The sequence below is a fragment of the Poecilia reticulata genome, linkage group LG16 (assembly GCF_000633615.1).
Source record: "Poecilia reticulata strain Guanapo linkage group LG16, Guppy_female_1.0+MT, whole genome shotgun sequence".
NCBI lineage: Eukaryota > Metazoa > Chordata > Actinopteri > Cyprinodontiformes > Poeciliidae > Poecilia > Poecilia reticulata.
The window spans coordinates 26,558,426-26,573,800 of record NC_024346.1 but is presented as its reverse complement, the minus strand read 5'-3'; the positions used below and the strand labels follow the sequence as shown (position 1 = coordinate 26,573,800).

General features: G+C 38.5%; 1 protein-coding gene and 1 long non-coding RNA gene across 5 annotated transcripts in view; one reads left to right on the top strand and one right to left on the bottom strand.

Moving 5' to 3' along the window:
* Window positions 1-2,792: 2,792 nt before the first annotated feature.
* Window positions 2,793-6,416, bottom strand: LOC103478264 (uncharacterized). The gene is made up of 3 exons (XR_535765.2): window positions 6,292-6,416; window positions 3,130-3,184; window positions 2,793-3,030 (listed from the first exon to the last, which is right to left on the bottom strand). It is a non-coding gene; the product is annotated as an uncharacterized LOC103478264 (long non-coding RNA).
* plecb (plectin b) overlaps window positions 4,401-15,375 on the top strand; it is a 129,372-nt gene continuing 118,397 nt past the window's right edge. For all 4 annotated transcript variants that reach the window (XM_008431966.2, XM_008431960.2, XM_017309428.1 and 1 more), the window contains exons 1-2: window positions 4,401-4,823; window positions 7,395-7,587. In XM_008431966.2, coding sequence (XP_008430188.1) covers window positions 7,398-7,587 — 190 coding nt within the window. In that variant the 5' untranslated portion in view covers window positions 4,401-4,823; window positions 7,395-7,397. The remainder of the gene's footprint in view (window positions 4,824-7,394; window positions 7,588-15,375) is intronic.

The following is a 15,375-nucleotide window of genomic DNA, read 5'->3' as shown; positions in this document are numbered from 1 at the left end:
TCTACTGTGGTCATGTGGTCAGAACGAGCACATTTAGCGGTTGATAATAAGTAAATTATACATACATACATACATACATACATACATACATACATACTTACATACTTACTTACTTACTTACTTACTTACTTACTTACTTACTTACTTACTTACTTAATGAATGTTTTGGACGGGCAGCTATACCTTACAGAAAGCATGTGACTAGGTTTCGCCATGTCTGAGCAAACTCCCCCTGCGATGCCATCTTCTCCAAAAGTGACTCACGGCGTAGAAGCCGTTCAGTCTTTCCGATTGCCGATAATGTAAATCATACAAACCGAACTTAATATCTATGCGAGCGGGCTCCAAATTTCCAATCATTATAATGGCTTTATTAGTGTGATTGCTCCCCGAAACTATGCACTTTCCATTACACAAACACACACAAAAAAATACAAGAATCTTCTTGATACCTTGAAAAAGAAAAAGCAGCTCTTAGTGGTTAAAGCGGTGTTTCCGTTGGTGAGTGGAAGGCTGAACAACCACGCAGAGCTCGAGGGAAAAGATCGTCTTCATTGATGTGGCAAATGTTATGTCTGAGGGCTTTGCGGATGAGGCAGCCTTCCTTCCAACTGGTTCAATGACATTGTATAAAACGTGGGATTGTTCAAATAATCCACGAATTTCCTGGAACTCAGTCCTGAGGTGAGCAGCATTTTAAGCAGTTCTTTTAAAACTCCACTAGAGGGCAGTGTTGGACTACTTCAGTGAAAATTCTGTTTTGCCAACAGCGGTGATTTGGAGCCTCTGCGAACACAATCAGTACTGGACAGATTCAAGTCAAGTTACACTGAGTAAAACTGTGTGTTAAGACTATGAAAATACTTTTGGGAAAATTACACAAAGCCAGCAAATGTCCATTTTAATTAGTAACATCAAAATAAACTAAATACTGGATATAAACTGGGAGATTCACAAGGTCATCTGTTCTAAAAACAGACAGCATGTCAGTCAGACATGACTTCAAAAGGATGCAAAATGACCAAATGCAAACCGAGATACAAATTAGCCACAAGGAAAGTAGAGCTGAAACATTATCATGAATGCATGCAAAACACTAAAATTACAGCTGGATCTACTGTACTTCCACTTGAGAACCGTCTGGAAGCTCGGAAGGTGTCTTTGTTTCTGGAAATGTAGAGCTGAACATCAGTTAAACGTAATACGCTTGTTCTGACAAGACCTGGACTGAGTTATGTCCCGACACTCTTTATGTAGCGCTAAATGATTTAAGGCATTGTGGGATTTTTGTTTTTTATTTTTTTTGTTGCCTGCTCAGTTTGACAGAGACAGATTTAGTAGCATCTGGAAAAATAGAGGACGGAATGCGACAGGTCATCTTTCATAACACTGTAACAGATGTAAAATGTGTAACTTTTGTGTTATACTGTGGTGTTTTTTTAATAGTTTCATAGGCTGAAAGGGAAACTGACCCTTAAAAATGGATGAGGCAAAATAAAAATCAAAATAACCAAATTATCATAGCAAAAGAGTGACACGCTACACATTTTTTCAATCCCTTGTAAAGATGACTTCTTTCTTTGTTGTTGTATAATTAAATTAAAATATTTATTTACTTAACGCTTTTTTACCAGCACTCATCACAGTGACAATTATTTTTATAATTTATACTTCATGTTTTTAAGTTGATCAGTGCAATTCATTTAAATGCTTCTTTATGGGTTTAGAAATGGTAAAGTTGTTTATTTATTTGTATAGCATATAAATAACATGAAATGTAACTTTAGGATCATTTCACAATTTTTACAAATTAAAAGTAACACAATTGAAACTCAATATTTACTTTATACAAATAGGTGCAGTTGTTGTATTTTTCCCTCACCGATGTTAAACATGAGTGAACATTTAATGTTAAATCACTTTTTATTTGAAAACAGTATTTTCTCAGAGAAACTTCTTTAAAATTGAGTTTATACTTAAGTACATACTTCCACAGGTTTCTCATAATTGTTTTCTTTGATTTTGCGTCAGTCATTGTCTCTTAGAATACCCAATAGTGATCTAATTTTACTTCGTGGTTTATACTTTGATATTTTGCTTGTATAATTCCACATAATTTCATTTTCTTCAAGCTGTAAACTATTTTTTTTCTGAAACTTTTGACATAATGGCTTCTTCCTCCTCAAGTGACACTTCAGCTCATGTTGGTACAGGACTTCATTTTGCATAATTATCAAGTTCTTTTGCTTTTATTTTGGGTTTGATGCTCCTGTTTTACCCCAAACACTAATTTCTGGAATTCTGCTTCCTGAACGGTATGATGGACTGAACATTCCCGCTAATTTTATTTTTTACAATACTTGGGTGTAAAACTTTGTAGAGAAGGATGTAGCACCCTCAAGGTATGGAAAGTGTTCTCAAGGATAATTCAAACTTGTATAGGTCCATAATTATCTCTGATACGTTGTAATTTTTTTGTTTGTATGCTAATTTCCCTGTCATGTTGTTGCATCGTAAGATACTTTTCCCATTTTGTACAGATATATATTATGTGAAGATACACTTCAGATTAACTGGCTAGCTGTGACCGACATGTTAAATCGGACGTAACGATACGGTGGTATCTCACTGCACAGTGTCAGTTTGCTGCATCTATAATTAAGGCACAAAGTAGGAAATAATGAAGTTTACCACAGAGCAAGTAAGGAACATTCTGACTTGCTTCCATCTTCCAAGACAAACTCCTTACTGAAGTTATCATGAGTAACCAAAAAGAAAGAAGTAAAACTCTGTTATGTTGCTTAAACTCATTTGTCTGGTTCCACTCTAGTCCAGGACTATCCAGTCCAGTGCTCTGCCAGGAATGTGTGCTTGTGTAAGCTTTTTACATCTGGTTGTGAAGGAAGAGTGAGACATTTGTCACTGAGAGCATAACTGAGTTGTCCCTGACATGGAGAGGTGAGGGTGGATCCAGACACGTCCTGACAGCAGGGATCGTTGACCATGACAGGCCGGATAGGGGATTCCAGGCTGTCAGAGAACAAGAAAAAACAGGAGATACTTTAATATTTACACACTAAAATGCTTGGTGTGTAACTTTAAGGCAAAATAAATTAGGAAAAAACGAACCAATAGGGTGAAGGCGTTCACGTACATCTTGTTTTGGTGCTGCCTGGTGTTGATCCTGTCCCACATGGAAAAAAATAAGGCACTTAAGTATTACCAATTTTCACCACTAGATGTCACTGTCGTCCATGTATTCAACTTATGCCCAAACGTCTTCCTCGTTTTTGAGGAAGGGCTTTTATGGTCGGAGCTCCTAATTTGCGGAATGCTCTTCCTCTAAATGTTAGACAAACCTCTAAATTGTCTTCTATTAAATCATTTGTTAAAGCTTACTTTTATAACAAGGCCTTTAACATTTGAATATCTTTTGTATTACTTCATTGTTGTCTTACTTATAAATTTTAACTGATTTTATGTACAATTTGTGTTTTCTTGTGTCATTTAATATGTTGGTTTTTGTGTAGAGCACTTGCAACACTTGTTTAAATTAATATGATTATTATTTATGTTATTATTAATATTTTCGCCATCATCATCATTATTATTATTATTAACCTTAAATTGCTGAAAGAAACCTGTGTTCTTGCAGTGTGGTGTATCAGTTCCAGATTATTCTCATTTATGCAAGGTTTCCCATTAGGAATTCTCTTTATGATCTTATATGCAACAATCTTCACCATAATATGTTTTCATAAAGCAGCCATATGTATGTACGTATGGATTCTGTCAAAAATCAGTAATAATTTTTGACCTGCCTCGTACAATAGTCTACTAATGCATTTTGTTGTTAATATTTTTGCTTAATTTCAGAGTTTCCTTTCAACTGTTGTGAAATCCGTAAACCAAATAACCTGGGTAGGAAAATGGCAAATTCAAAGTATATATACGTCTAAAAACTACAAAAAGAAAAAAAAAGAAGAAAAAAAAAAGAGATGCTTTGTTGACTCTAATATTTTTGTTGACATCCACATCAGATGTTTTTGCTGTGTCATATTGATTAGCTGGTGCACAATCCAATCATGACCTCTCGCTCTAGTTCAGTGACGGGCTGACACTCCACCTCATTCTCAGAGCACTGAAGCCCAAAACATCGCTCATGTTCCAAGCGTTTCCCTGTAGAGATCTATAGACGCAACAAAACCTCCATCCGCCCGGGACGGCCAGGCCGACTTAATCGAGCAGGGAGTCATGCAGCTTTTCGCCGCAGCAACCAGACCCAGCTGGTGGAGACACGCCGTTAATTGCCGGTCGATCGGTAAACAAACCCCCCCTCCTCCTCCTCCTCCTCCTCCTCCCCCCGACAGCGGCATCGATCGCCTTTGGAGAAAGGACGCAGGTCTGCTTCCTGTTGTTTTCTGCTGCAGTCATAAGTAGACGCTGCGTGTAGCAGCACCTCTGCTCTGTCTTTTCTTTCTTTCTTTCTTTCTTTTTTCTTCTAAGTCTTTGAATTGAGGGGAGGGATGCTGTCCGAGCAGGACAGGCTGAGCGAAGCGGAGGCGGAACATCACAGATGATTGCGGACTCGTCCCCGCAGCCTCCTTCCCCCCCCCCCCCCCAGCGGCGCTGCATTCCCTAAAAAGGGGTGGCTGCTTCACCTGACACCGGCAAACCCACGCAGCGAGCTGTCTGTCACGGCCAGCGGCCTTCAGACGCCCTGTTTGTGTCCCTGATAGCGCGCAGGACTCGGGAGTGATCGGCACCGGCACATTTATGGCTGTTTGACACGTTTTTACGCACTCATCCAGCTCCGCAGTAAGGTAAGGGCGAACCCATTTCACTTGGTCCCGTTCTTTTAAAAATATTTTTTAAAGCTTGTCATTCAAGGAATATTTGACTTTTTTTAGAGACAGCAGAGGTGTAGTGTGTGTTTTTAATGTGCAGTTTGCGGTTTTTTTTTTGGGGGGGCTCAGGAGGTTGCTGGATGCGCATCCGGCCAGTAGCATCTGTGAAAGCGGGTAAAAATAGGCACCTGATCCCGGGATGAACGTCTCGACAGCAGCATGACTGGCTCTCAATGCTTCTTGTCTTCCAAAAAAAAAAAAAAAAAAAAAAAACCACACAATACAGAAACAACAAAAAACAGTAGAAATGCTGGAGGGTAACATGATGGGACGCTTTGGGAAATAGTGATTCCTAACAATATGCAAGTATCAAAAATAAACATTGAGTTAACACAAGAATTGTGTGCAATCAAAAAAAAAAACAAAAAACTTAAAGTTGTTTGTTTCTGGGCCAGAAACAAACCTACTTGGTTTAAATGTAAACCCAGTTTCGGGTTAATTATGGATTGATCCAGTCATAATGATCCAGTTATGGGTCTGCTGTAGATTATTGGAGGAAGTTTTTAACCCTTAAAAGAGATAAGAAGACTGAGTTGAGAAGAGCAACCCAGACAACAACAGAAGCAGTATTTGGTCTTAAATGGACATTGAAACCTTTGATTTGAAAAAGTGATCGTGCTACATAATGTCCAATGGGACATCAATATAGAATTATTTAAAATATTACTGGGTTATACTGATTTTATGCCTTTTTTGGTGAGTTGTGAATGCTAAACATAGTAAACACAAGCTTGTTGTAACTTTCTATATAAAAGGGTAATGTTATCTGAAGTAAGCAAACTTGCTTCCTTTATTAGAACTTCAAAAGCTAATGCAGTAAAAAAAAAAAAAAAACGCCATAAAGATAAATAGTTGCAAACAATGATATGGCTCGTGCTAAGATAATTCTCTAGTGTGAGCTAAAGCCATTAGCATTGTTGTAGAACATATTTTGACCATTTTACCTTCTTACTTCATGCAGTTTAGTTCATAATGTGGGTCTGTGAAGAATAATGAGGCTCGGTTTGATCTGTTCTGTAACCCAGGAAACGGGGCCACAGTTTGGTTTTGACCCAACATTGAGTAAAAAAAAAAAAAACCCTGTTGTTTTTGTTGGTTTTTTTTTTTGTGCAATGAAAATAGCAATGGCAAATCTCTCTTTGCTGCTATGCAGTATTTCAACTACCTCTGTGAATGCCACAGAAATGTACCAACTGCTGTATGTGACATCTTTGCCAGTCGACGAAACTATGTGTAGACCTAACAAAAATGTCATTTTTCTGATTAAAGTTGGAAAACCTTCGTGTTTTATATTTTGTTGTCTTAATTAACACACATCCACAACACGTTAGCAAGTGACGACACCGTCGGCGACGAGGCGTATCATTCCGCTTCCATTACTCACCATGAAGTGGCTGATCCTTGTTCGAAGTTCATCTCTCTTTCTGCGGGCGTGTCTCCGCCATGTTTATTTTCTCGGTTCACCCTGAGATGTTAAGTATGATGCAACTTGAAACATGTCACCGGTTTATACTGTGAGAGATAATGTGAAGACATAGATCACTTCCTTTTTTTGGCTGACGGCGCTAATGTACACGGGGTTTATGGGTCCTGAGGAAACATTCACATAAAGCTGCGTTTCTTCACTATGTAGCGATTTGTGTGTGTGTGTGTACTGTTTTGGATTTGAGGCACTCTGCCTTCTACGTGCTGTCGGAAGCATCCGCACAAAGCAGAACTGAAGAGGAGTTGAGCTCATGACTTCATAAAAGCTTCTTAGAAACACCTGGTCTTTGCATGAGCGGGTGCAGATCCATAAACTGCTGGTATCTCTTTGCCATGTCGTCTCTCTCCCCGAGGGCATCTTCACATGTGACTGATAATATTCCATAAAGCTGCACTGTGCGCCGGCACATTTTATGGCACCCTGCAATCATGTGTTTTGTGTTTTATCTCGCTCTGCTTTGCGACTACTGTCAAACATTTAAAAGCGGCGGTTACCTGAAGCATGCTGTAGCTCCTGGATGGCTGCAGTAGGATCTTTTCTTTACCACCTTGGTTCCTGGCAGTCAGGCGGAGGATTAATAATTAGCCAGAGGCTTGCTTGAGGAATTTGAAGTTGGGAAGTAATGATGCTTTCAAATAGTAAACGTCTGGTAGTCTACATATTTGTGCGTGACACGTTACCTTGGGCTAAAACATGAATGTAATGTCTCACTTTTCCTTTCAGCCTTTGGCTCTTGTTTGCAGTTAACCTATTTACTTTCTAGCCACAAAACACTTAAAAAAAAACCCCTGTGAAAAGTATACACAACTTAAATGAGATGCAGTTCTTGAACCCTTTGGAAAAAACTTTGATTACATAACTGCAACTTGGCCCGTGTCTAGTTATTGAAGCTAAAAAAAAAAAAACACCCCTGAAAATTCAACAATTTTTCCCCCATACAGTATGTAGCCCTCAGTACATGCAGGTCTTACTCTCTGTTCTTTCATCTTTTCATTCGGTAGGTGATGGCAGCTCGGAAGGACAGGCGCAGGGACCGAACCCCGTTGGAGGAAACCTCTGAAGAGAAATGCAGCGTCCCGTCTCCTGGAGACACCCTACCCTGGAACCTGTCCAAACTCCAGAGGGTCAAACGCTCCAAATCGGCTTCAGGAGAGGTCCTGGATCCAGCGGAGAGGGCTGTAATTCGCATTGCAGGTAGGAGGACCGTTAAACAAATGTGTTTTAACCAGAGATAAGCTGCTAGCTTATGGAAAACTTTAGCTGGTAAGCTAGCTTGTGAGAAATTTAGCTGGCAAGCTAGCTTGTGACTAGTTGTAGCACACAAATATACATTCTTTAGCCTACTGTATTTCTTTGCATGTAGCTCACTCTTTTGTTTATCCCCTCTAATTTATTATTTTCTTATATTATTCAATCCATAATTAAACCAATGCAAAATCACTTGAGCTCGTTTGTCAGCAACTGTTTAGCTTTGTAGACAAAATATAAAGACAAAGTACAAACAAATAAAATTCTGATAAAGTTGTAACTTTTTTTTCTGGATAATTTGAAACGAATAAAAAAATTAAATAAACTGCTTCTGTTATTAATTCTTTACAGTTTCATTAACCACGTGAAACCTGGTTTAATTCAATTAACGTGGTTCAATTAACCTTGTTTTAACTGGTTAACTGAACCACGTTAAAACTATTTCTGATTTGCTAGGCTGGCGAAATGTAGCGTACATCAAGGGAAGGAAAACAATTGGTGGAAATAAGTATAATTTGTGTTTTTAAGATGCCTTTTAATGAAAAGCAATGGATGCAAATGGATAGGGAACTTAACTAAATCATTTTGTTTCCCGTCCCATGATGGTTGCAGCTCCTTTTATTAGAATGTTCTGATCACTTGGGGCTGATGTGATACATCCATTTATAAACTCCTTGGCCAGAGAGAGCCTCATTTAAGATGCAACTGCAACAATAAATCAGCAACATCGTTTTAATAAACAGAGGCAGTCTGGGTCATTTATTACATGCGATAGCTGCCATCACTTCTAAAACAAGACCTGTATTATTAATATACCAACCACTTGACAAGTAAATGCATTCCACTTGTAAATCTCATTACAATGTCATTGCTACTAATTTCTTTGTCGTGACTGGCTCCTGCTTGGGGCAACTCCACTTTGCAGGTGGATGTTATTGGTCTTAATTGTTTTATATCGCCGGTGTCTGGTCCTTAGAGTTGCCAGACAAATGAAACGAGTGGCGGCATTCATTAAAAAGTGTAAGAATACGATGAAGCGCTCGATTTAGTTTGTTTTCAGAGTGTTGAAGGACTTTTTGACACCTTTAGCAGCCATAGTAGCCATTTACTTCAGTTTGTCTGCAGTGTGTATCAGCAGGCCAGGCTGTGTCAGCCCCCTGTGGGAGGGGCTTAGCTTTTCTAAGGGCTCTGCTGACTGACCAGCTGGCTGCTGCTGCAACACTATATGCAGATTATAGATTCATAATGTGCTAGAGACCTTGGACTCATAAAAATATTTAATAAATGGTTATATATGCAGACACAGATTGCAGAATGGACTTAAAGTTGCATTTCTATACCCGATTATTGTGTGGTAAGTCAAAGACTCTTCATTCTGTTCTATGGCAATAATACAGTAGACTTCTTAAACGTCAAAAGTCCCAAATGAGAATATCGACATAAAAATCATTCAACGTTCCACGTTTTTGATTTTTATTTTTTTTCTTCCGTTTTTCTTTTTGCAGTACAGCTAGAGATTTATTTGGGCTTTTAGTTAGCTTTTCATTAGTTTATGTGTGATAAAATGCTTCCATATGATTATTCCACTGCGTTTCTGGATGTATATTTTGGACTGTCGTCCTGCTCGAGACTTTTGCCTCCATCCCCATCCCTTCAGGACATTTTACTGAGGAAAACTCAGTAAACTAAAATCTGATTTCACTTGAAATATGAATAATAATAAGAAAAAAATGACATTGAGCAAATAAATACACAGGCTGTAAAAAAATCAATTTTCAAAACATATAAAATGCTAAAATATATGTGGTTTTGTGTCTAAAATGACATTTAATCTAACATGATCATGTATGGTACAGTGTTTACGCCAAAAGCCACATTTTGATCTTGTCTGGTGTTTATTGTGTTCCCTACATAATTTCTGTCAAATTGCGAGACAACTTCTTCTGGCTTTCTTTCATGAATCCCTTTCTTCTGGCCACTCTTTCGAAACGGGCAGATTCGTGGAGGGCATGACTTACAGTGGTCCTGTCAACACGTTCTCCCACCTGAGCTGTAAATCTCTGCTGCTCCACCAGAGTTACCATGGAGCCCATTGGCTGTTTCTCCTTTAAGTCAATTAATCTCTGTTAGGTTAAAATATTTTCTAACTGGGGCATTATTTTATTTTTAAGCCAGAAGAGGCAGATTTAAATGTCAAATGTTGGATATCAAACTGAATATATTTCTCTATAAAGTAGTAAACTCCTTCTTTCTCTGCTTTAGCAGACCGATAATTGATTAAAGGTTACTATCAGTGACTGATATGACTGCTGACTTAGACGTAGAAAAACAAAGTGCACAGTTTAGGTTTTGAATAACTTTGTTTGGGAATGTAGTTGCATGGGTTATTATTAACTATTGAAAACCACTACTGCAAATAGGAGGAAACCTTATTGCTCACTAGGAACTTTAGTAAAATGCATTGAGTTTGGAACCTAGTTATTTTAATGACCGACTGTGAAAAGGACAGAGAAATTCTAGGAATAACGCATCTCTCCTCTCTATGGTGTCATAGACTGGAAAACTTTCAATTGTGTCCTTTTGGAGCATGAGACATTTATGTGTACCGAAGATGCAAAATAAATTCACATTACTGGCAATAATCCACATATTTCTAAAACAAAGATGTAAATATTTCAGCAAAAAGACAGAATACAACAAAGTGATAAAGCATCAGAAGATTATGTTCACCGAACGACCTTGGGGTCGGTGCAGTAGGACAATAAAATGCCTAAGGTCATCCTTCATGTTTGGCTGAGGAATGTTTTGTGACTTTTTTGTGTTCTGGAAGTTTTTTCTCCTGGCTCAAGTTCTTATTTTGACTAAGTAAGGTGAGATTTCACAAGGCATTTGAGTCCATGATGGCAAAGTTCAATCTGATGCTGCAGATCAGGGTCTGTTGGTGGCGTTTTCTTTTTCTTTCCCCAAGCAGTTTTGTAAAGCTTGAAAATACTTTTTCGCTGCAATGTAAGAATTTGTCTTTAGTAGCTGCCACCACCATCTGTTTTGCCAAAACAAATTGTAATTCCATGCAATCACAAGTACTCGTATACCTCTGTGGTCTGGATGACACATTTATTTATCAGCTCAACCATTTATTTAAAAAAGTAAAATTAAAAGAATCATAACTTGGTTACGTCAAGCAAAGAACGTAGGTTGTTGCTTACTGTCAAGGTTTTGTAGTGGATCTATCAAGGATTCCCTGCTAATTTAGCATCATGGCGTAATCTTACAGAGTTCCTACCCACAATGCAATGTGTCTGTCAATGTAAGTTATGTCTCTGTAATTGAATTGTATTTTCTAAGAGCAGACTTCATGGTGCGTCTGCTCGGGTATTGGCTGTTAGACGGCTGGCAGCAGACGTCTCCACAGAGCGCTGCTCAATAATTCATGACCAACAGGCTATGATCTGATCCTGAGAGAACGCCGCACACAGACGCTCCCTCGCTCACACACACCTTCAGCATGCGGGCACGAATCACGCTTATGAACGAAGTCCTGAATATTTCAGCGGTACGATGTCGCAGGGTGCCGCACGTTAGGCAGCAAATTATAAAGATCATCCGCTGACACGTCGTGTTGTCATTCTGCGCCGTGATGGGAAGGAAAGAGGACACGAGCCTTTACTCGGTTTTTATTCGTCGTGACTGTGAAGTGAAATGACTGTTTCATGCGTAAGACTCAGGAAAGTGTGTTGTGCATTTGTATTGAACGCCTCCGAGGCAATACTTCCACACTCTTCACATCTAGAGACAGAGACTTTCAGCCCTCTCTCAATTTGGACACAGAGTGTCTGTAAACATCAATCTCAACTCTTGACTCAAATTTCCCAATTCGAGGCGTGAACTTTGACTGGGACGTTGTAACAGATGAATTTGCTTAGATCAATTGAAGCTCCAGGTTTCTGTTTAGAGGTATTGCTCTGCTGAAAGTTGAACTTCCAACCCAGCATCAAGTTTTTTTTGTTGTTTTCTAACGTTTTTCTTCCAGGGTGGTTTGTTGTTAGCTGCATTTTCCCATCAACTCCTTGTTTAAGAAACGCTCTCCCGTTCACTGTTGGGATGATGTGTTCATGTTAATCAGTTTTCTGCCTTTTTGTGAAGCTTAAAATGTTAAATTTTTGCCTCATCTGACCAGAGAACCTTCTTCTCCTCCTGTTTTTGCTCTCTCTGCGTCCTTCACATGGCTCCTGTGAAACTGCAAATGGAACTTCTCATGACTTTTCTTCAACGATAGATTTCTTTTTGCCACTCTTTCATGAAGACAATAAAGCTTTTCTATCATGTCATTTTACAGCTCATTTTGTGAGCTGTTCTAAGCTTGGGATACTGTTTTATAATGTAACTCTGCTTTAAATTTTTCTTCCAAACCTCTGAGGCCTTCACAGAACATCTGGATTTACCCTGAGATTAACCTACAAAAAGGTCCACCAAGTTTGTTCTGGCAGGAGCGTCAAACTAATTTTCCTTTTGGACCATATCAAAAATCTGAATGTTCGTAAAGGGCCAGTTATCTATTGATAAAACCCATTAAACTGTTAAAATATCAATAAGCCGCTGTTTGTTTGAGCATTCAATCAGTGTTTCTTAAATTTAAATAATATTAAACATCTTTTCACACTGATCAGTCCATCCAGGGTTGTTTGTTTTGTGTTGTTTGTGTGTTTTTTGTGTTGTTCTTGTCAACACAAGATTTTGTGTTGACAATTTAGAAATATTTGTAAGGAATTTTTTTACAATATTTGTGTTAAGATGTGATGTTAAATGTGACTTTTTTTAATCGCCATATCAATCACAGACTATAACTTCACATCACATAAGGCTGAGGCTGCAGCAACTTAAACCCAATGTTTTTGACTTATTTTGAGAAAAAATCAGAAAAAATGTGGGATCTGTTCATTTTTTGTGAATTTTGCGGATTTCTGAAGGACTGGAGGGACTTATCAATGTAATTAAACATAAAATAAAAAGCTTTGGTGTTCCTTAAGGCATTTGGCTACACTGGATTTTATTCAAATCAAATTAAAAGGAGGATAAATACAAAATACAATTTGAAAGCCATGTATAATAGTCCGTACACCAAATAATTGTGCACTACTTTGTTCACTTATCGCATAAAATCAAAATAAAACAAATTAAAGCTTGCTATATCTTGAAGAAATGTAAAAAAGTCCAAGGGGAATCAAAATTTTTTCAAATCGTCGCTACCAACAGCCTTCGTAATAAAGCATATTATTAAAAAAAAGAACAAAAATCCACCTTTCTGCTGATACTAGGCAATTTGGCTTATGGACTTTTCTCAAGTAGCAGTTTACATGTTTGTCCAGCAGGTGGCGATTCATGTTAGAAGAGGCAGGTCGGCCAGCAACATTCATTCTGAAAAACCATCACTGCGTCTGGAAAATATGTCACATTTTCCATCCTGTTCTCAAATAGCACTTACTGCACAGTGAGACGCCTGTGTCCTCTCTGACTGAGCTCTGCTGTATTTCAGCAGACAATGGGTTGCATGCCGTTTTGGGGAAAGCCTTTCAGACTGAGCTGCTTTATTGCTTCAGATTAACAGACTTTTTAATGATGATGTAGCTTTCATCATTAAAAAGAAAGAAAGAGAGGACACTTGTAAGTTTTGCCTTCAGGAAATGAGTCACGGCACAGTGTGGGGAATCTGGACCGATTGAAGGATTGGTGGCAGCTTTTGTTTGGGTTATCCAGAAGAGGGAGCCAGGCCTGCGTTCGTTGTGGTCTTCCACGCCTTCTTTGGCTGTCCATGGGAAAATATTACCACCCGATTGCACCATTCAAACACTTTTTATAGATGTGACAGCAGTGGTGTTGAGAAGTCAGAGGATAGATCACGGGTTGGTTAGGAGGAGATCAATCTGAATACTTTTCACTTTTGTACAACTGTAGTTTTTAGGTACTTTAAGTTGTTTAAAAAAATGCAATCTATCAGCTGGATGTACAGTGAATGTTCTCGGGGGTTTTAAATCAAGCGTACAACTTATGTAATATGTTTGAAGAACATCAAAACTGCATAAACCGCTTTAGTTTATCAAAAGGCGCCTGAGGGTAAGCTGAGACAGAGCAGGACATTCGTTTCTCGACTAAAACCGAACTATCAGTCGGTCGGCATGAAAGATCTCCGTATTTCTGTTTTCACGCTCTGTTCTGGAGAAACATACTTTCATAATCCATTTCCGTGGATGCATTGAGATTTGTAAAGACTTTTTTCTTGCTGTCCAACCAAATGGTGTAAAATAATCGTAACAATGTAGCTGTTTTTGTTTCGTGAGTCTGGCCAAGTAGATTACCTACGAAAAGAGACATGGCTGAAGGAAACGGGAAAAACGGGATCAGAGTTTACAGGGAATCCGTGGGGACTGTCTGACCAGAGTCGGTCAATAATCTCGATGTTGCAAAATATTTTAACACAAAAGTACTCTAGAGGTAAAATATATTAAAATGCGTTATGCATTTAAAAGACTCTGTTGTACCATCAAAGGCACAACTTGGAAAGAAAGAAATTTTCTTAAAATGCAGTTGTCTATTTTGAGAAGCAGTCTACCATAGCACTTTTAGATGTTTTATAGATCCTCTCTGATTAACGTAAGCTATTTTGAACCTTAAGTAACTGTTTACCAGAAATGTGTTCTGGTTTTGTTGTTTCCAGCTCCTTCCTTAAGGTCCTCTCTAAGTGACATTTGCAAATGCGGTCGGAATGGCGTCATTAAATACTTGTCTGACAAGAGTTAGCACATGCTGACTGTATGCTGCAGTGGGAGACGCAAACTTGGTGTCAGATTGTTAAATGACAAAGCTTGGGTGTGTACCTTAAAGAATGCATGCATGTGCCACTGGCAGCCCTGCCCGCACCTGTTGAGTATTGTCGAGAGAGAGATATGGAAAGCAAAGCACACTTCCTCTTCTCTTCAACTTTACTGAACTTTAAATTCGCTCAGTTAGATTCACAGATGTGTCAGTTTAGCTAAACAAACTAGCCTCAGCTTAGGGATGCTTTCATGTAAGATCATAAGAAGCTGGTTTAATAAGGCTTGTAAAATTGTTAAGTGTCTTCAAATTGAAAGTGATCTTGTAGGAGCCTGTGCCAGGGACTGTTTACAGCATGTGATGTGTTAAAGGTTTACTCTGTGCAGTTGACTCTCACTATTCAGGACAGCTGCTGTCTTAATGTCACAGAGTGAACATGGTATCTTTGCCTTTGGCTTCTTTTATGTAGGCAGGCATGGGATCACGCTACGATAACCTCTGGTCAAAATACCACAGTTTTGCAGTGTCATGGTGCCGACATAGAGATGCGAAACAAAAATGTCAGATATGTGACAGCTGCTTTATTTAATTTAACACAGAAAATAAAGAAAGGCAGTGGATGTTCCTTTTTATGTTAAAGTGTATTTATATTAAATTTTTCTTTTTTTTTTTACTCAGTAGTGGGTTTCAATTAAAGTTACTTAGTGTTCAAATCATGATACATTATAAAGTAGCACTGGGAGTTGGGGTTTATGATATATCAGCACTAACATCAGTATCAGTATTTTTTAACATTGGTATCGATCTGATGAATAAAACTGGGCCAAAATGAACAACCAATATTTATTTTTATCTTATTGCCGTCTGATCTGATCATTTTTATCCCCCAAAGGTAGCAAAATGGTAGTAATATATATATATATA